Raw genomic sequence first — 21,327 nt, forward strand, 5'->3', positions numbered from 1 at the left:
CTTAACAGGAGGGCAGTAATGAAGATGGTGATTATTTCTCCCACCAGTTAATGTTAGTTTGCAATTAGTATTTAGGGGGATGTTTGACAAGTACATGAAGGAGAAAGTGATGGAGGTTATATTGACACAGTGTGGAGGCTCATTTAGATCATAAACACCAGACGATCTGTTTCTGTGCTTTGATTTTGATGTAGCCGACTGTGACAAATTCTAAAATGTTTTCTGTTTGCTGCCATCTAAAGTCCATCTTCTCGCAACTGAGGCTGTCTCCAGGGCTGAAGAAGGTGCTTTTTGCAACCGCGTTGGGAACAGTGGCCTTGGCCCTCACTGCACACCAGCTTAAGAGGAGAGGGCGGAGGAAAAAGCAAGATGCGGAAAAACGCGCAGCATCTCGGATCCCTGCACTGGGAAAACTTCCACCCTTTAAGCGAGGTAAAGAAACGATATCACCATTTGTTTATTTTAACAAAATGTTCTCCACCTCTTTTAGTAGGGGCTGACTTTCGCCGTGGCCACAGCTATCAGATGTGCAGTTCCGAGGGACTATTCTTCTTGCTGATCCCAGCCAGTGAGGGCCAGTAAAGTATTCTACTGTGGAAATCTGATCTCCTTCTCCTCCAAATGCTCGCACTTCTATATTTCACTGCGAGAGTCACTAATTGACACTTGTGAGCAGGAAACCTGGCTGGCTTTCTGTTCTGGATCCTATGGAGGCAGTGGTACATTGCTATTTCAACACCAAACAGGAATCAAACCTTTGGGATCTTCCTGGTTTGTATGCCAAAGTCCCATTTATTTCACAGGGTTCCTTCTGATGTCCAGAGGCAATCCTGTAAAGCTAACACAGTGAAGCCTGTGCTGTAGAGGGTAACTAGAGCTCCCCTTGATGGGGGTCTATAACCTCCAACTACTGTGGCCATCTTCAACAGATATAAACAGTAGCTGCCACTGACTTCATGGTTGGTTGGACCTGGTGTGAGTTGTTTATTTTATCTTTTTTGACTTGAGGGTAATCAGAGGTGAGCTCAACTAAGGCTACAAATTTTTCCACATGATGGTTTTATTAAACTACATCTCATGGCTTTACCATTGCTGGGTGCACAGTTGAGCACATCATAGTCCCTCGTGTTAACCTGGCAGATCCTCAGGGGTGTTTCCCCATTTTCCGGCAATGTGTGATATGTAAACAAAGCAAGCGGTGAGAGAAACACAAGCGATCCCTCCTGTGTGGTTATGAGAGAAGCCTTCATCCTCTAAGCAGCCATCGGCAAATGTGTCTCTCCCCTTCCTTACAGCGACCCCACCCAAAAGAGTGCAGAGCCCGGGAAGTAAGAGCAATGATACCCTCAGCGCAATTTCCTCCAGTGTTCTCAGCAGGCGGTCCAGCTCTTCCCACAGTCTAACGTCGGTAAGGAACAATTAGACCTTCACTGATTTCTTGCATGGGAAAAATTGCATGGGTGTGGGGAAAGAGTGGGGCAGTGGACTATTGGGATTCAAAAAACAAAAACATAATGGGTGGAATGGCCTCTTGTACTGTATGTTCCTGTTTTGATTTTTAACATCCATATGAATTCAGTTCGATCCTGTTTTTGCCCTGTATACACATGCTCGTAATTTCTAGCAGAGCAGATTTGCTCCTGATCTAGAAGCGGAAGGTAAAAGTGCTCAACTGGCCAAAAGCTAATTTCAGTGATTTAAGAAGGGACCAGCACAGGAATTTGGAAAACGCAATTGCTGGATAAAGCAGTGAATCATAGAATTTACAGTGTAGAAGGAGGCCATTCGGCCCATCGAGTCTGCACCGACCCTTGTAAGGAGCATCATACTTAAGCCCACACCTCCACCCTATCCCCCTAACCCAGTAACCCCACCAACCTTTTTGGACACTTCACATAGAACATAGAACATTACAGCGCAGTACAGGCCCTTCGGCCCTCAATGCTGTGCCGACCTGTGAAACCACTCGAAAGCCCATCTACACTATCCCCTTATCATCCATATGTCTATCCAATGACCATTTGAATGCCCTTAGTGTTGGCGAGTCCACTACTGTTGCAGGCAGGGCATTCCACGCCCTTACGACTCTCTGAGTAAAGAACCTACCTCTGATATCTGTCCTATATCTATCTCCCCTCAATTTAAAGCTATGTCCCCTCGTGCTAGACATCACCATCCGAGGAAAAAGGCTCTCACTGTCCACCCTATCCAATCCTCTGATCATCTTGTATGCCTCAATTAAATCACCCCTTAACCTTCTTCTTTCTTACGAAAACAGCCTCAAGTCCCTCAGCCTTTCCTCATAAGATCTTCCCTCCATACGAGGCAACATTCTGGTAAATCTCCTCTGCACCCTTTCCAATGCTTCCACATCCTTCCTACAATGCGGCGACCAGAATTGCACGCAATACTCCAAATGCGGCCGCACCAGAGTTTTGTACAGCTGCAACATGACTTGAGGGTAATTTTTCACGGCCAGTTCACCTAACCACATCTTTGGACTGTGGGAGGAAACCGGAGCACCCGGAGGAAACCCACGCACACACGGGGAGGATGTGCAGACTCCGCACAGACAGTGACCCAAGCCGGGAATCGAACCTGGGACCCTGGAGCTGTGAAGCAACAGTGCTAACCACTGTCACCCAATGATTGAGTAATGGAGGGCAGTCAGGGAAGTGATTGTCCAGGTACAAACTAGGCACAGTCATTTGAAGGGGAAAGATGGAACACACATAAACATAGCTTAATGTGCACTGATGACAAAAGAAGTAAAATTTGAAATAAACTGAGAAAGGAGGCTTATAGCAAATGCTAAGAGCACGAATTAGATAATAATCAGAACATTTGTAAAGTACATGAGAACGTTAATATTTGAGGCAAAGCGAGATAATGAGAAAATAATTAGCAAATAATAAATTTAACCTAGAACATCATATAAAGTACGAAGCTAATAGAAAAGTAAGCAGCCAAAGGGAAATTTTCAGGTGGAGCTTGATGAGTTGGTGAAAAATGTATTAAATATATTGTATCTGTCTGCATGAGGGAAGCGGGTGATGTGAAAGTTGCACTGAAAGAGGTGAGGGAAGTTGCTGACAGGTTAATAACCGAGAAGATCCACTAAAAATGTCAACGTTACTAAAAGCGGGAAAGTCGCCTGGTGCAAATAGAATGCACCCTTGGTTGCTGAAAGAAGCAAAGGTGGAAACAGTAGAGGCATTGGGACAATCTCCCAATCCTCATTGAATGCAGTAATTGTGTCGGAGAACTGGGCGAGTTGCTAATGTTATAAGCACTATTCGAGAAAGGGGAGGGGGATAAATTGAGAAACTTCAGACCAGTCAGCCTAACATCAGTGGTGGGGAACCATTATCAAGGACAAAATTAACTTCCATTTGGAAAGGTGTGGGTGAATCAAGGTGAGGCAGCAAGGATCATTCAAGATAAATTGTGTCTGACTAATTTGATTGGATTCTTTAAGGTAATAGAGAAGGGTGACCAATGTAGTGCAGTAGATGTTGTGAATATGAACTTTCAAAAAGTGCCACAAAGTGGATAATTAAAATAGGTAGAAGCCCATAGAAAGTGATTGATGGATACAAATTTGACTCAGTTACAGGAAGCGAAGAGTGGCGGTGAATGCATGTTTCTCAGACTAAGCTGGTTTGCAGTGGTGTTCTTCGAGGGTCAGTGTTGATCAGCACCCCATTTACCAGCTTAAACATTCATTTTCGCCACCTTGAAGCACAGATCAGCAGCAGTGTCTACCATCTGCAAGAGGCACTGCAACTCTTCAGTAGCTTACCACCACGAAGGGCAAGGGCAGCAGACATGAGAACATTATCACCTTCAAGTTCCCCTCCGAACCACACACCGTTGCAACTTGGAATAATGGATCCTTCCCTAGCAGCACTGTGGATGTTCCTACACTGTATGGCCTTCAGCAGTTCCAGAAGGTGCCTCACCACCGCCACCTTGAGGGCAATTAGGGATATCCTATCGACCATCTCAGTAGATGTGAAAGAGCCCATGGCCACTATTTTGGAGAAAAGCAAGAGTGTTCTCTTTGGTATTCTGATCAATAGTTATTCCTCAACCAACAGCCTGGTATGGCAACTGCTCGGCCCAGGACCGCAAGAAACTTCAGAGAGTCGTGAACACCGCCCAGTCCATCACATGAACCTGCCTCCCATCCATTGATTCCATCTACACCTCCCGCTGCCTGGGGAAAGGGGGCAGCACAATCAAAGACCCCTCCCACCCGGCTTACTCAGTCTTCTAACTTCTTCCATCGGGCAGGAGATACAGAAGTCTGAGAACACGCACGAACAGACTCAAAAACAGCTTCTTCCCCACTGTCACCAGACTCCTAAATGACCCTCTTATGGACTGACCTCATTAACACTACACCGTGTATGCGTCATCCGATGCCGGTGCTTATGTAGTTACATTGTGTATGTTGTGTTGCCCTATTATGTATTTTCTTTTATTCCCTTTTCTTCTCATGTACTTAATGATCTGTTGAGCTGCTCGCGGAAAAATACTTTACACTGTACCTCGGTACACATGACAATAAACAAATCCAATCCAAATCGCAAAACAGCTTGTCTGGGAATTATATTGGGATCTTGCTGTGCACAAATTGACTGTCTTGTTATCTACAGTAGAAAGGTGAAGACTCCTTTTTTTAAAAAAAAAAAGTAATATTAAATTAGCTATAATTTTGGGATGTCTAGAGACCATTAAGTATGCTGCATGAATAAAAGTTTAACACTGTTTCTTTCTTTTAAATAATTACCGAAAGGTGCGACCAGCAAATTCGCCAAATCCACAAGGCTTGGCAGCTGAGTCATGGGAAGCAGGAGCTGTTCAGGAAGAGAATGAAACCGCAGAGGATTCCAATGCTGAGAACCTATACATTATTGGTAGGAAGCTTGCATATACTCTGCTTTCATTTCAGCTGACTATTACTTGCCTGCATAACTTGCCTTTACATAGTGGCTTTGGATTGAATTGGATTTTAGAATCATAGAATTTACAGTGCAGAAGGAGGCCGTTCGTCCCATCAAGTCTGCACCGGCTCTTGGAACGAGCACCCTACTTAAACCCATGCCTCCACCCTATCCCAGTAATCCCATCTAACCTTTTTTGGGCGCTAAGGGCAATTTATCATGGCCAATCCACCTAACCTACACATCTTTGGACTGTGGGAGGAAACCGGAGCACCCGGAGGAAAACCACGCAGACACTGGGAGGACGTCCAGCCTCCGCACAGGCAGTCACCCGAGGCTGGAATTGAACCCGGGTCCCTGGAGCTGTGAGGCAACAGTGCTAACCACTGTGCCGCCCCATGTGTACCTAGCTACAGTGAAAAGTTTGTTCTGCATACAATCCAGACAGATCATTTCATACATGAAAACTCATAGGATATACAATAAATACACAATGTAAATACATGGACACAGGCATTGGGTGGAACTTACGGAGTGTATTACTGCTCAGTAGGGAAGATGTATGGAGAGATCAGTTCAGTCCAAAGAGGGTCATTCAGGAGTCTGGTAACAGTGGGGAAGAAGCTGTTTTTGAATCTGTTAGTGCATGTTCTCTTGTATCTCCTGCCCAATGGAAGAAGTTGGAGGGGTCTTTGATTTTGCTGCCCGCTTTCCCAAGGCAGGGGGAGGTGTAGAAGAGTCAATGGATGGGAGGTGGGTTTTGTGATGGTCTGGGCTGTGTTTACGACTCTCTGGGCCGAGCAGTTGCCATACCAGGCTGTGATGCAGCCAGTTAGGATGCTTCCTATGGTGCACCTGTAAAAAATTGGTAAGAGTCAATGCGGACATGCCGAATTTCCTTAGTTTTTGAGGAGGTATAGGCGCTGTTGTGCTTTTGTGGTAGTAGCGTCGACATAGGTGGACCAGGACAGATTGTTGGTGATGTGCACAACTAGGAGTTTGAAGCTGTCAACCATCTCCACCTGGGCACCATTGATGCAGACAGGGGTGTGTACAGTACTTTGCTTGCTGAAGTCAATGACCAGCTCTTTAGTTTTGCTGGCATTGAGGGAGAGATTGTTGTCGTTACACCTCTCCACGAGGTTCTCTATCTCCCCCCTGTACTCTGATTCATTGTTGTTCAATGGTCATGTCATCAACATGGGCAGCACGGTAGCATTGTGGATAGCACAATTGTTTCACAGCTCCAGGGTCCCAGGTTCGATTCCGGCTTGGGTCACTGTCTGTGCGGAGTCTGCACATCCTCCCAGTGTGTGCATGGGTTTCCTCCGGGTGCTCCGGTTTCCTCCCACAGTCCAAAGATGTGCGGGTTAGGTGGATTGGTCATGATAAATTGCCCTTAGTGTTCAAAATTGCCCTTAGTGTTGGGTGGGGTTACTGGGTTATGGGGATAGGGTGGAGGTGCTGAACTTGGGTAGGGTGCTCTTTCCAGGAGCCGGTGCAGACTCGATGGGCCGAATGGCCTCCTTCGGCACTGTAAATTCTATGATGATAATCGACAAACATGGATGAAGTTGGAGCCAAATGTTGTCACACAGTCATGTGTGTGTATAGGGAGTAGAGTAGGGGGTTAAGTACGCAGCCTTGCAGGGCCCCGGTATTGAGGACTATTGTGGAGGAGGTGTTGGTGTTTATTTTTACTGATTGTGGTCTATGGGTCAGGGCAGTGTTCTTCAAGCTTTTTTTCCGGGGACCCATTTTTACCAACTGGCCAACCTTCGGGACCCACGCCGGCCGACCCTCGCCGACCGACCCTCGCGACCCACGCCGGCCGACCTTCGCGACCCACCATTTTCTCTTACCGTTAATGTGAGAGGTAAGCCTGCTTGGTCCTCACAATCTCACTCCAATCAGGTTCACAGGAAGAGAGGGCTATGCGCATATCGGGTGAAAGATTCAGCCGGTTCCTGTGGTCTCAGCCGGTTCCTGTGGTGATGTGCATCAATGTAAATACATGTAGGCTAGCTCGACACTAGAGGGAGCACCAAAGACATCACACACACACACACACACACACACACACACACACACACACACACACACACACACACACACAACCAATAGACCAAGTAGATAGGACACGACCAATAGACATTCACGATACACAAGGAGGTGATACAACCACAGGGGGGGATTACACCTACCCATATATAAAGGACACCACACACATGATCTGCCTCTTTTTCCAGTGGAGACAGTCAGTGAGAACAGACACGGTTGATTCAATATCACTCCCACCACGTGGATTGCAGCAACTGGTTAGTCAGTCTGGGTAGCTATAGTAGGATTAGCAGTAGTGTCGAACCCGAGTAATAGAAGTGTAAATAGTTTAATAAACGTGTTGAAGTTATCTCCACGTCTGAACCTTCCTTTGTCAAGTGCACCACAAGGAAGCCGCTTATGTTACATCTACAACATAACAAATCAGTTCCTTTGTGGCGTCTTCATCTTTGTGAGGACGGAAAATCCAACCTCGCACATGTAGGTCATTGTGAAGGGCAAGAGCAAAAAAAATGCTTGTTTTACTCAGCTCCGGATACTCCTCTGAGATGCTACTCCAGAATGCTGACAGCCTCATTGACTTATGCTGTCACAGCTGAGACGCATAAGCTCAATTTCGTTTTTTGGAGGCAGCTGCAAGTTAAGAACTGATTCTGGGGTCTCAAACTCAAAGGGATTTTTCACCCATCTCCTCTCTCTCAGAATCTTAAACTTCTCCTCTGGAAAGTAGCGACCAAAATTGTCGATCAGGGCAGCCGGATGCAACTCAATAAGGCTTGCCAATCCATTTACAGTTTCCTTACTAATGCTGTTTTCTTCAATGTGTGGGAAACATGTAGTAGTTTTGGCTTCGCACTAGCAATTGCCAAACTTTCAATATCTTTTGGAAAGCTTCGATTTCTTCAGAGTGCCAAAAGCAATCATCATCCTTCCCTTGCAATTTGAGGTTCAGTTCATGTAGAATTGAAAAGATGTCTGCAAGGTAAGATGTTGCTCGCATCCAAGTTTCATCAGCAAACGGATCAGCCAGAGGGGACAATTTCTCGAGGAGGAAAGTGTGGATTTCGTACCTCAGTTCGTAAACTCTGAGTAGCACCCAACCCTTTGACAGCCAATGTACTTCTGTGTGGAAAAATAAATGTGTGTGCTCAGCCCCCATATCGGACCACAGAGTGTCAAAACGTCTGGTATTGAGTGGGCTGCGTTTAATGAAATTCACAACTTTCACTATTCCTTTCAACACCACTTCAAGATTGGATGGAATTCCTTTTGATGCCAGTGCCTTATGGTGAATAAAACAATGATTCCAAACAATGCCCTGACCAGCTGCCTCCTTAATCCTCACTATAACTCCACTGTTTTTCCCAGTCACGTTGGCTGCTCCATCACTTGTGATTCCTCTGCAATTACCCCAGTCGAGCCCGCACTTTCCAACCACAAAACTATTCAAAAGTTCAAAAATTTCTGCACCAGTCGTGTGGGTTGCTAAAGTCGGATAGCACAGCAAATCCTCAACAAATTCATTGTGCCAAACATACCTAACGTATACCAGCAAGGCTGCACAATCTGAAATGTCTGTACTTTCATCCAGTTGTATTGAGAATGCCTGCGCTGATTTTAAATGAGAAATAAGCTGGGCTTCTAAATTCTCAGCAATATCAGAAATTCGGCGAGCCACTGCGCTGTCACTAAGTGGGATGCATTTCACTTTTTCAACGAACCTCTCATCTATGACTGTACGAACTATATCTAATGCTGCAGGGGGAATTAATCTCTGCTATAGTGTGGGCCATTTTCTCTTTAGCTACACGGTAAGCTATCATGTAAGAGGCTAATTGTACTTTGTCGTTCAACGTAACATCTCTGCTGAGGACTTCAGCCGACGATTTCTCGTTGCATCCTTTGAAAAAAATCAAGAGGTTTGTCCTCAAACTCGCCATACTTAGTCTTCAAATGCCTTTGAAGTTTTGAGGGGTTTAAACTTTAATTTGCCAGCACTTCCCTGCATATAACACACATGGGCCTTGTATCCTGATTTGCATTTGCACAATTAATAAATCCATACCTTAAAAAATCATCTTTATACTGCTTTGTGCCTGATTTCAGTTTCTTCTTAATGGGCTGTTCACCAGAGACCCTGGAGCTCACACCAACACTGCTTTGTCCTGGTGTGGACCCTCCTGAACAGCTCACACCAACACTGCTTTGTCCTGGTGTGGACCCTCCTGAACAGCTCACACCAACACTGCTTTGTCCTGGTGTGGACTCTCCTGAACAGCTCACACCAACACTGCTTTGTCCTGGTGTGGACCCTCCTGAACAGCTCACACCAACACTGCTTTGTCCTGGTGTGGACTCTCCTGAACAGCTCACACCAACACTGCTTTGTCCTGGTGTGGACTCTCCTGAACAGCTCACACCAACACTGCTTTGTCCTGGTGTGGACCCTCCTGAACAGCTCACACCAGCACTGCTTTGTCCTGGTGTGGACTCTCCTGAACAGCTCACACCAACACTGCTTTGTCCTGGTGTGGACCCTCCTGAACAGCTCACACCAGCACTGCTTTGTCCTGGTGTGGACCCTCCTGAACAGCTCACACCAACACTGCTTTGTCCTGGTGTGGACTCTCCTGAACAGCTCACACCAACACTGCTTTGTCCTGGTGTGGACCCTCCTGAACAGCTCACACCAGCACTGCTTTGTCCTGGTGTGGACTCTCCTGAACAGCTCACACCAACACTGCTTTGTCCTGGTGTGGACCCTCCTGAACAGCTCACACCAGCACTGCTTTGTCCTGGTGTGGACCCTCCTGAACAGCTCACACCAACACTGCTTTGTCCTGGTGTGGACTCTCCTGAACAGCTCACACCAACACTGCTTTGTCCTGGTGTGGATTCTCCTGAGCCACTCTCTTCAGCAGGTTTAGTTGTGAGATCCTGGCCTGTTTGTGTCCCTGAACTTTTCTTCCTTATAACAAAACGATCCATTTTAAATTTTACAGTCCTGTTGCTTGTTTGCTGCTAACAAAATGGAGGAATTGCAATCGTGCCCACAGCACGTGACGTCGACGTTGGTGGGGGGTGGGGGGAGACCTGCCCTCTGCCCTCTGCCTCCCTTTAGGCAGGAAGATTAGGTTAAAAAAATCTTTTGTGTCTCTGCAGCAGCCGGCTTTTAATAACGCCGGCTGCAAGCGGCTTTCAAAATGGCCACGAACATATTTTTAAAAATCGGCCGCACTGCGCATACGCGCCCGATCATCGGGCGTGCATGCGCAATGCGTTATTAAAAGCCAGCTGATTCGCGCGATCGGGAGCGCCGCGAAGGACAGCTCCGTGACCCTCCCGACAACTGCCCGTGACTCACCCGTGGGTCGCGCCCCCGAGTTTGAAGAACACTGGGTCAGGAAGTCGAGGATCCAGTTGCAGAGAGAGGAGCCAAGTTCTCGGTTTTGGAGTTTTGATATGCGCTTGGCTGTGATTATGGTGTTGAAGGCGGAGCTGTTGTCAATAAATAGGAGTCTGGTGTAGGAGTTCTTGTTGTCAAGATGCTCCAACGACGAGTGTAGGGCCAGGGAGATGGCGTCTCCTGTGGACCGGTCATGGTGGTATGCGAATTGCAGTAGATTAAGGTATTCTGGAGTTTTAACATAATATATGGCAAGTTACTTCATAGGAGTGTTATGAAGCAAAAACACGGAGTCATGTAAGGCGACGTAGGGTCCTTGGTCACGGAGGTAGGTTTTAAGGAGCGTATTCAAGGAGGAGCGGGCGGAACAAGCAGTGGAGAAGTTTAGGGGAGGAATTTCAGAGCTTAGGTCCTCGGCAGTTGAAGACACAGCTGCCTGTGGCAGAGTAATTCAAATCAAGTTGCCGAAGAGGCCAGAATGAAAGGAGTGTAGAGATCTAGAGGGGTTAAGGAGCCTAGAAGAGATTCCTGAAAAGGGAGAGGAGAGGCCATGGAGGGATTTAAAATAAGCACCAGCGTTTTAAAATTGAGGTGGTGTTATATCAGCAAGCACAGGGGTGGTGGGTGAATAGGACTTGGTGCGAGTAAGGAGGCGGGCAGCAGAGTTTTGGATGATCTCCAGTTAATGGAAAATCATATGGATTAGTGGGTGATGCATTGCTGTGTGTGGTAGAGAGGAGAGCATTCACCCATAGAGGTGTTCTAGTGGTAGCCACAACTGCTCCGATGTGTCGGGTTTAACATAGATTAACATAGAATTTACAGTGCAGAAGGAGGCCATTCGGCCCATCGAGTCTGCACCGGCTATTGGAAAAAGCACCCTACCCAAGGTCAACACCTCCACCCGATCCCCATAACCCAGTAACCCCACCCAACACTAAGGGCAATTTTGGACACGAAGGGCAATTTATCATGGCCAATCCACCTAACGTGCACATCTTTGGACTGTGGGAGGAAACCGGAGCACCCGGAGGAAACCCACGCACACACTGGGAGGATGTGCAGACTCCGCACAGACAGTGACCCAAGCCAGAATTGAACCTGGGACCCTGGAGCTGTGAAGCAATTGTGCTATCCACAATGCTACCGTGCTGCCCCAAAGAAGTTTGTTTACTTCTGTATTGGAATTTGGATTATAAATGTAGGAACAAAAACACAGGAGAGAGAAAACCTACTTGTGCACAATCAGGATCCTATCGAAAGCCTTGATTTTGGGATTGCCCAGCACAGGGATGGTTTGCATCACCAACTGTAAGTGGAAGATAATAACCATTCTGTCTCTCTGGCTACAAGTTCAGAGACTTTTATAGGAAAGAGTGCGAGTTAATTATTGTCACTCTTGTGTTGGCAGATGTCCAGGAGGAGACTGCCCTGAGGGTCAGGAGTGAATTGGGAACGTGGGGGATTAAAGTCCCAAGTGTTGAAAGCCATGTTTAGGTTTTCAGTGATAATCTAATTTATGCTTTAAGGGTTCCCGGGTGTTTCATTTTGCGAATCTGGGGACCACAAATACAGGAACTTCGCTAATAAATCCAATTGGGAATTCAGGCAGAGCACCGTTACCTAGGGAGTGGTGAGAATGTGGAACTCACTATTATAAGGTGCACCAGAGGTGAATAGCCGAGGTGCATTTAAGTGCTAGCTGGATAAACACACGAGGGAGAAAGGATTGGAAGGATATGGTGATGAGGTGAGATGGGAGGTGGGTAAAGGGTAACCGCCAGCAGCTGTCTGATGGGCCATGGTGCCCTGTCTCTCAGCTTTACCTTCTGTGTAATTCTGTATAACCCTGTTTAATGTTCAGGGATGGAGCTGTTTGAAGAAGCATTGCAAAAGTGGGAACTCGCCCTGATCAAACGGCAGAAGAGTGGCTCGGAAACGGAAAAGAAGAATTGCCTGATGAACCTGGGAGCGAGCGGTGGGATTGGGGACAGCTGTGAGGTACCCTGAGCAGACACGTTGACTGCGTAAAGCAGTATTGATTTCCACCACTGTGCGAATGTCTGTGTTGTGTTTGTGCGGTGGCTTTATCGGCCTGTTGTGTCGAGCCTAAACCTTTAGCCTGTGTTTGGCAAAGTGATAATGTAACTGCAGCAAAATGTGTTGCTGTGTGAAAGTTGGGTCAGCAATGTTTTTCTCAAACTGGTTACGCTGGTTTGGACAGGTGCTTGAGTTTAACCTTTTGAGGGCGTGTTATAAATTTTCTGTCCCCTCGTTCTGCATTGTGCCCCAGAAAAGCAATAATGGAAATGAGGTGGGGGCAGGCAGTGATCGTACATCTAGGGGTTAACAACCTTTCTGCTGACAATGAAAGATGTGAAACTGTCTCAATATGGTTGAGGCAATAAAATACCCGGCGGTTGGGTGTGGGGGAGGGAGGGGAGAGGAAGAGGGAGACCCCGAGGCCAGTTGCAACAACCCAGCCCTGACTGTGCCACGATCAGCTGGGGCCTTCTGGTTAAGGTCTGGTTAAACACAGGAGAGAGAAAACTGACTCTCATTAAGCTACAAGGCTGGGTGAGCAGAGCGTGCTGCATCGTCAGCCTTTGCAGATAGCAGGATTTGGGTGGGATGACCGTAGACGTAACCGCTGTCAATCAGCAAAGATGTTTTGGCTGGCGGGCCCAGAGAGGCAGACACCCTCACTGTAAATATTTAAACAGCCGTCAAGAAACAAGGAGTTTTCGCAGAAGCTGGAGGCCTTGCTGAATCGAGCATACCGGCTGCAGGAGGAGTTTGGGGAGACCGTGCCGTCAAACAGTGTGTTGGCTGATTTTGGTAAGTTTGAATTCTTAGACTGGGAGGAGAACCCCATATATTATAAACATTGCATAATTGCAGCTGATATTTAGAGGGAAACCCTTTTTGTTTTTCCCCAGAGTGTGTTGGGGCTCTGGCCCTTCCTTATGGCGAGGACTCTGGACGATATTATCTCGACGATGATGCCAGTGTGACTTCGGAGGATTCCTTCTTTTCAGCGGCAGAGGTGAGCTTTATGTAAGTTGTACCTACTTAAGATGCTCTCCTGTGGAGTTGCTTGAATTTTACAGTTGGTTTGCCTGGTTGTGGATAAATCTTTTCTGCGAGTAATTGGTGTTACAGAAGGAGGCCTCTTGGCCCATTGAGTCCGTTCTGGTCCTTATATTCTCTCCCTTCTTGGAAGTGCTGACCCAGTTTCGTGGGACAGCACATGGATACCAGTCGCACTGAGTGGTCAGTTTTCACGAGGGGGTCCAGACATTCGGCCAGCTGGTCTACATTGTGGACCATCGCAATGGAGCCCAAACCTTTTTGAACCCACCGTTGCCCCCCCACACACGCACTTTCTGCACTGTGGTCAGGAATAGGGTTCTGTGCAATTTTGTTTTCATTCTTTAGCTCAGGGATGATTTAACCAGTTTCCCTGACCTCTGGTCACCAGACATGGCTGGTGTGCTCAAGAACTTGACCGGCTTAGAAATCACCTCAAAGACCTTTTATGGACGACCGGTTGCTCGGCGCAATAAACAAAGAACAAAGAAAAGTACAGCACAGGAACAGGCCCTTTGGCCCTCCAAGCCCGTGCCGACCATGCTGCCCGACTAAACTACAATCTTCTACACTTCCTGGGTCCGTATCCCTCTATTCCCATCCTATTCATGTATTTGTCAAGATGTCCCTTAAACGTCACTATCGTCCCTGCTTCCACCACCTCCTCCGGCAGCGGGTTCCAGGCACCCACTACCCTCTGTAAAAATAATCTGAAATGGTAACAGAATGATCCCATCTGAAACAGCACCTGGGTCACAGCATGTGTTTGTTTTACCTGCCATAAAGTTTCCTTCCATAATGCCACTGCCTGCAGCCGCCTGAACAGTTTCATCACGTTTGATGTTTGCAATATAATTTTCCTTTTCCTTGCTTGAGAAAAACAATGGGCCCGATTTTAACGGGGAAAAAACAATCTTGTTTCGGGTGCGTATAGCAGGATATTTTTCGGCGCCTGCAGCGGCAAGAAGGACCCCACCAGGACAGGGGTGTCCAGCCGAAGGCAGGGGGCGGGGTCCGGTCAGGGGGAGGGGTTACATGGGCTGGAGCGAAAGCAGAGGGCGGGGCTGCCATAGACTGCGGGCGGGGCCGGTCTTGTCTTGGTTTCCCGCTGCCAGCCGCTCAGACAGAGCGAGCCCAGTCTTCGGGCGGTAGGTGGTGGCGACCGGGGGACAAGTCTGGGCAGAACCCTGGAGAGGGACACCGGCCCCTGGGCACTGTTTATCCCATGTCCACTCCTCAATGATGGAGCCAAGTTTACAGGATCACAGTGGGCCGGAGGGGTGGAGTGGCATGAGGGGGAGGAGTGGGGCATGAGGGGTGGGGGAGTGAGGGGCATGAGGGGGAGGGGTGGGGCATGAGGGGTGGGGGAGTGAGGGGCATGAGGGGGAGGGGTGGGGCATGAGGGGTGGGGGAGTGAGGGGCATGAGGGGGAGGGGTGGGGCATGAGGGGTGGGGGAGTGAGGGGCATGAGGGGGAGGGGTGGGGCATGAGGGGTGGGGGAGTGAGGGGCATGAGGGGGAGGGGTGGTATGAGGGGGGAATGAGGGGGAGGGGAGGGGTGGGGTGAGGGGGAATGAGGGGGAGGGGTGGGGGAGTGAGGGGCATGAGAGGGGAGGGGGTGGGGGAGTGAGGGGCATGAGAGGGGAGGGGTGGGGGAGGGGTGGGGGAGGGGTGGGGGAGGGGTGGGGGAGTGAGGGGGAGGGGTGGGGAGTGAGGGGGAGGGGTGGGGGAGTGAGGGGGAGGGGTGGGGGAGTGAGGGGGAGGGGTGGGGGAGTGAGGGGGAGGGGTGGGGGAGTGAGGGGGAGGGGTGGGGGAGTGAGGGGAAGGGGTGGGGGAGTGAGGGGAAGGGTGGGGGCGTGAGAGGAGGGGTGGGGGCATGAGGGGTGGGGGAAAGGGGGGAGGGAGGGGTGGGGGAAAGGGGGGAGTGAGGGGCATAAGGGGGAGGGGAGGGGTGGGGTAGTGAGGGGCATGAGGGGGAGGGGTGGGGGAGTGAGGGGCATGAGGGGAGGGGTGGGGGAGTGAGGGGGAGGGGTGGGGGAGTGAGGGGGAGGGGTGGGGCAGTGAGAGGAGGGGTGGGGGCGTGAGAGGAGGGGTGGGGGCATGAGCGGTGGGGGAAAGGGGGGAAGGAGGGATGGGGGAAAGGGGGGAGTGAGGGGCATAAGGCGGAGGGGAGGGGTGGGGTAGTGAGGGGCATGAGGGGAAGGGGTGGAGGAATGAGGGGTGGGGGAGTGAGGGGCATGAGGGGGAGGGGTGGGGGAGTGAGGGGCACGAGGGGGAGGGGTGGGGGAGTGAGGGGCATGAGGGGAAGGGGTGGAGGAATGAGGGGTGGGGGAGTGAGGGGCATGAGGGGGAGGGGTGGGGGAGTGAGGGGCATGAGGGGGAGGGGTGGGGGAGTGAGGGGCATGGGGGGAGGGGTGGGGGAGTGAGGGGGAGGGGTGGGGGAGTGAGGGGGAGGGGTGGGGGAGTGAGGGGGAGGGGTGGGGGAGTGAGGGGGAGGGGTGGGGGAGTGAGGGGGAGGGGTGGGGGAGTGAGGGGGAGGGGTGGGGGAGTGAGGGGGAGGGGTGGGGGAGTGAGGGGGAGGGGTGGGGGAGTGAGGGGGAGGGGTGGGGGAGTGAGGGGGAGGGGTGGGGGAGTGAGGGGGAGGGGTGGGGGAGTGAGGGGGAGGGGTGGGGGAGTGAGGGGGAGGGGTGGGGGAGTGAGGGGGAGGGGTGGGGGAGGGGTGGGGGAGTGAGGGGGAGGGGTGGGGGAGTGAGGGGGAGGGGTGGGGGAGTGAGGGGGAGGGGTGGGGGAGGGAGGGGTGGGGAAAAGGGTGGAGGGAGGGGTGGGGGAAAGGGTGGAGGGAGGGGTGGAGGGAGGGGTGGGGGAAAAGGGGGAGGGGTGGGGGAGTGAGGGGTGGGGGAAAGGGTGCATGAGGGGAGGGGTGGGGGAAAGGTGGGCATGAGAGGGGAGGGGTGGGGGAATGAGGGGGAGGGGTGGGGGAATGATGGGCATGAGGGGAGGGGTGGGGGAGTGAGGGGCATGAGGGGTGGGGGAATGAGGGGTGGGGGAGTGAGGGGCATGAGGGGTGGGGGAGTGAGGGGGAGGGGTGGGGGAGTGAGGGGGAGGGGTGGGGGAGTGAGGGGGAGGGGTGGGGCAGTGAGGGGGAGGGGTGGGGGAGTGAGGGGGAGGGGTGGGGGAGGGGTGGGGGAGTGAGGGGGAGGGGTGGGGGAGTGAGGGGGAGGGGTGGGGGAGTGAGGGGGAGGGGTGGGGGAGTGAGGGGGAGGGGTGGGGGCGTGAGGGGGAGGGGTGGGGGCGTGAGAGGAGGGGTGGGGGCATGAGGGGTGGGGGAAAGGGGGAGGGAGGGGTGGTGGAAAGGGGGGAGTGAGGGGCATAAGGGGGAGGGGAGGGGTGGGGTAGTGAGGGGCATGAGGGGGAGGGGTGGGGGAGTGAGGGGCATGAGGGGAGGGGTGGGGGAGTGAGGGGGAGGGGTGGGGGAGTGAGGGGGAGGGGTGGGGGAGTGAGGGGGAGGGGTGGGGGAGTGAGGGGGAGGGGTGGGGGAGTGAGGGGGAGGGGTGGGGGAGTGAGGGGAGGGGTGGGGGAGTGAGGGGGAGGGGAGGGGGAGTGAGGGGGAGGGGTGGGGGCGTGAGAGGAGGGGTGGGGGCATGAGGGGTGGGGGAAAGGGGGAGGGAGGGATGGGGGAAAGGGGGGAGTGAGGGGCATAAGGCGGAGGGGAGGGGTGGGGTAGTGAGGGGCATGAGGGGGAGGGGTGGGGGAGTGAGGGGCATGAGGGGAAGGGGTGGAGGAATGAGGGGTGGGGGAGTGAGGGGCATGAGGGGGAGGGGTGGGGGAGTGAGGGGCATGAGGGGGAGGGGTGGGGGAGTGAGGGGCATGGGGGAGGGGTGGGGGAGTGAGGGGGAGGGGTGGGGGAGTGAGGGGGAGGGGTGGGGGAGTGAGGGGGAGGGGTGGGGGAGTGAGGGGGAGGGGTGGGGGAGTGAGGGGGAGGGGTGGGGGAGTGAGGGGGAGGGGTGGGGGAGTGAGGGGGAGGGGTGGGGGAGTGAGGGGGAGGGGTGGGGGAGGGGTGGGGGAGTGAGGGGGAGGGGTGGGGGTGGGGGAGTGAGGGGGAGGGGTGGGGGAGTGAGGGGGAGTGAGGGGGAGTGAGGGGGAGGGGTGGGGGAGTGAGGGGGAGGGGTGGGGGAGTGAGGGGGAGGGGTGGGGGAGTGAGGGGGAGGGGTGGGGGAGTGAGGGGGAGGGGTGGGGGAGGGGGAGTGAGGGGGAGTGAGGGGGAGTGAGGGGGAGTGAGGGGGAGGGGTGGGGGAGTGAGGGGGAGGGGTGGGGGAGTGAGGGGGAGGGGTGGGGGAGTGAGGGGGAGGGGTGGGGGAGTGAGGGGGAGGGGTGGGGGAGTGAGGGGGAGGGGTGGGGGAGTGAGGGGGAGGGTTGGGGGAGTGAGGGGTGGGGGAGGGAGGGGTGTGGAAAAGGGTGCATGAGGGGAGGGGTGGGGGAAAGGTGGGCATGAGAGGGGAGGGGTGGGGGAATGAGGGGGAGGGGTGGGGGAATGATGGGCATGAGGGGGAGGGGTGGGGGAGTGGGGCATGAGGGGGAGGGGGAGGGGTGGGGGAATGAGGGGTGGGGGAGTGAGGGGCGTGAGGGGCATGAGGGGTGGGGGAGTGAGGGGGGAGGGGTGGGGGAGCGAGGGGCATGAGGGGTGGGGGAGCGAGGGGTGAGGGGGGAGAGGGGGAAGGGCATGAGGGGTGGGGGAGTGAGGGGGGAGCGGGGGAGGGGAGAGGGGTGGGGGGGAATGGGTGGTGAGGTGGGGGGGAGGGGTGGGGGCATGGGTGGGGGTTGGGGAGTGAGGGGCATGAGGAGGAGGGGTGGGGGCATGTGAGGGGGAGGGGTGGGGGAATGAGGGGGAGGGGTGGAGGCATGTGAGGGGTGGGGGAATGAGGGAGGGAGGGGGGAGGGAGGGGCATGAGGGGGAGGGGTGGGGGAATGAGGGGTGGGGAGTGAGGGGCATGAGGGGTGGGGGAGTGAGGGGCATGAGGGGTGGGGGAGCGAGGGGTGAGGGAGGAGAGGGGGAAGGGCATGAGGGGTGGGGGAGTGAGGGGGGAGCGGGGGAGGGGAGAGGGGTGGGGGGGGGAATGGGTGGTGGAGTGGGGGGGAGGGGTGGGGGCATGGGAGGGGGGTGGGGGGAGTGAGGGGCATGAGGGGGAGGGGTGGGGGCATGTGAGGGGGAGGGGTGGGGGAATGAGGGGGAGGGGTGGGGGCATGTGAGGGGTGGGGGAATGAGGGAGGGGGAGTGAGGGGCATGAGGGGGAGGGGTGGGGGAATGATGGGGGTGAGGCATGAGGGGAGGGGTGGGGGTGAGGGGCATGAGGGGGTGGGGGAATGAGGGAGGGAGGGGGGGAAAAAAAGAAAAAGAAAAAAAAAGAAGGACCCCACCAGCAAACGGGACTTTGGATTTTTTTGGCCTCGGCGAGGAGCACCCCACAGGGCCACACTTTTTTTTTAATGAACACGTATACAGACATATATTATCTGCTTTCTTGCATCTTTGTAGAAACTTTTAAAAAATAAATTTAGAGTACACTATTTTTTTTTTTCCAACTAAGGGGCAATTTTGGGTGGCCAATCCACCTAGCCTGCACATCTTTGGGTCGTGTGGGTGAGACCCTCGCAGACACGGGGAGAATGTGCAAACTTCACATCCGGGCCCTCGGCACCGTGAGGCATCAGTGTTAACCACTGCGTCACCGTACTGCCCCCATCTTTGTAGAAACATGCATCAGTGACTTTGTGTATTTATGTGTTTGTGGAACCCACCTCTTCACTCACCTGATGAAGGAGCTACGCTCCGAAAGCTAGTGATTCCAAATAAACCTGTTGGACTTTAACCTGGTGTTGTAAGATGTCTTTTTGTATAGGAGCAGCTCTTCAGGTAGAATCGATCACACTCTGTGGGGGCTTTGAATATAAACCAGTTCCACTGTGTCAGGATTAGGTGGAAAACTTTGTTACCATTGTGTTGCTTTTGACATCTCTTTATTTTCTCACAACCATGTGATATTCGCTGAACACGTTTACTTGGTGAGAAATTACATTGCTGCAGCAGATAGTTCCATGTCCTGTAAATTGGATTGATCTTGTTGGGCAGTTGTCGGAAGGCTGCAATCTCATCATTACGGTGCTACTTGGGTTTGTATCTATCTAAGAAGCAGCTTGATTTATTGGGAACAAGCTTCTGCTATAATTAGAGGGAGGTTGCTTGAATGCAACATGACTTTGCCTGTTTTGTTTGCAGCCTCTTCAGTAGCTGTTTTGACACCGCAAGTGGTAACGTTAATGGATACTGCCCTTTTTACTTAAATGGCCTTGTTTTCAGCAAGCAGCTCCAGTGATCAGCTGCATCCATGTGGGAATTCTACATTGGCCTTTTAATCTGTATGTTTATACTGCAATCCTGATTTGGAGTTGGGGACCAAGGGCAATGTGTCCAAGTTTGCAGACGACACTAAGATAAGTGGTAAAGCAAAAAGTGCAGAGGATACTGGAAGTCTGCAGAGGGATTTGGACAGGCTAAGTGAATGGGCTAGGGTCTGGCAGATGGAATACAATGTTGACAAATGTGAGGTTATCCATTTTGGTAAGAATAACGGCAAAAGGGATTATTATTTAAATGATAAAATATTAAAACATGCTGCTGTGCAGAGAGACCTGGGTGTGCTCGTGCATGAGTCGCAGAAAGTTGGTTTTCAGGTGCAACAGGTGATTAAGAAGGCAAATGGAATTTTGTCCTTCATTGCTGGAGGGATGGAGTTTAAGACTAGGGAGGTTATGCTGCAATTGTATAAGGTGTTAGTGAGGCCACACCTGGAGTATTGTGTTCAGTTTTGGTCTCCTTACTTGAGAAAGGACGTACTGGCACTGGAGGGTGTGCAGAGGAGATTCACTAGGTTAATCCCAGAGTTGAAGGGGTTGGATTACGAGGAGAGGTTGAGTAGACTGGGACTGTACTCGTTGGAATTTAGAAGGATGAGGGGGGATCTTATAGAAACATATAAGATTATGAAGGGAATCGAGAGGATAGATGCAGGCAGGTTGTTTCCACTGGCGGGTGAAAGCAGAACTAGGGGGCATAGCCTCAAAATAAGGGGAAGTAGATTTAGGACTGAGTTTAGGAGGAACTTCTTCACCCAAAGGGTTGTGAATCTATGGAATTCCTTGCCCAGTGAAGCAGTAGAGGCTCCTTCATTAAATGTTTTTAAGATAAAGATAGATAGTTTTTTGAAGAATAAAGGGATTAAGGGTTATGGTGTTCGGGCTGGAAAGTGGAGCTGAGTCCACAAAAGATCAGCCATGATCTCATTGAATGGCGGAGCAGGCTCGAGGGGCCAGATGGCCTACTCCTGCTCCTAGTTCTTATGTTCTTATGTTTATCAGTGCAGGATGGTTTCACTTGTACAGATACTGAAACGTTGTAGTGTGCATCAGGAGCTGTGCTGATCTGACTTATAGAATCATATAATTTACAGTGCAGAAGGAGGCCATTCGGCCCATCGAGTCTGCACCGGCCCTTACTTGAATGAGCCCTTTCTGTAACCCACGTAATAATAATAATAATCTTTATTGTCACAAGTAAGCTTACGTGAAGTTACTGTGAAAAGCCCCTAGCTTTGCTGTGAAAAGCCCCTAGCTTTGCTGTGAAAAACCCCTAGTTGTGAAAAGACCCTAGTGAAAAGAATGTAACATTTGTGCCAGGAAATTACCATCTCCCAAAAGAGAGAGTCTGACCATTACCCATTGATATTCAACTGCATCCCGATCACTGAATCCCTCACCATCAACGTTG

General features: G+C 51.9%; 1 protein-coding gene across 4 annotated transcripts in view; it reads left to right on the plus strand.

Annotated features, from left to right (window-relative positions):
- The window catches only part of miga2 (mitoguardin 2), a 96,280-nt gene that overhangs the window by 33,896 nt on the left and 41,057 nt on the right, over positions 1–21,327 (plus strand). For all 4 annotated transcript variants that reach the window (XM_072488859.1, XM_072488862.1, XM_072488858.1 and 1 more), the window contains 6 exons: positions 243–432; positions 1,296–1,408; positions 4,802–4,922; positions 12,281–12,417; positions 13,140–13,254; positions 13,356–13,462. In XM_072488859.1, coding sequence (XP_072344960.1) covers positions 243–432; positions 1,296–1,408; positions 4,802–4,922; positions 12,281–12,417; positions 13,140–13,254; positions 13,356–13,462 — 783 coding nt within the window. The remainder of the gene's footprint in view (positions 1–242; positions 433–1,295; positions 1,409–4,801; positions 4,923–12,280; positions 12,418–13,139; positions 13,255–13,355; positions 13,463–21,327) is intronic.

This window comes from Scyliorhinus torazame, chromosome 22, assembly GCF_047496885.1.
Source record: "Scyliorhinus torazame isolate Kashiwa2021f chromosome 22, sScyTor2.1, whole genome shotgun sequence".
Lineage (NCBI taxonomy): Eukaryota > Metazoa > Chordata > Chondrichthyes > Carcharhiniformes > Scyliorhinidae > Scyliorhinus > Scyliorhinus torazame.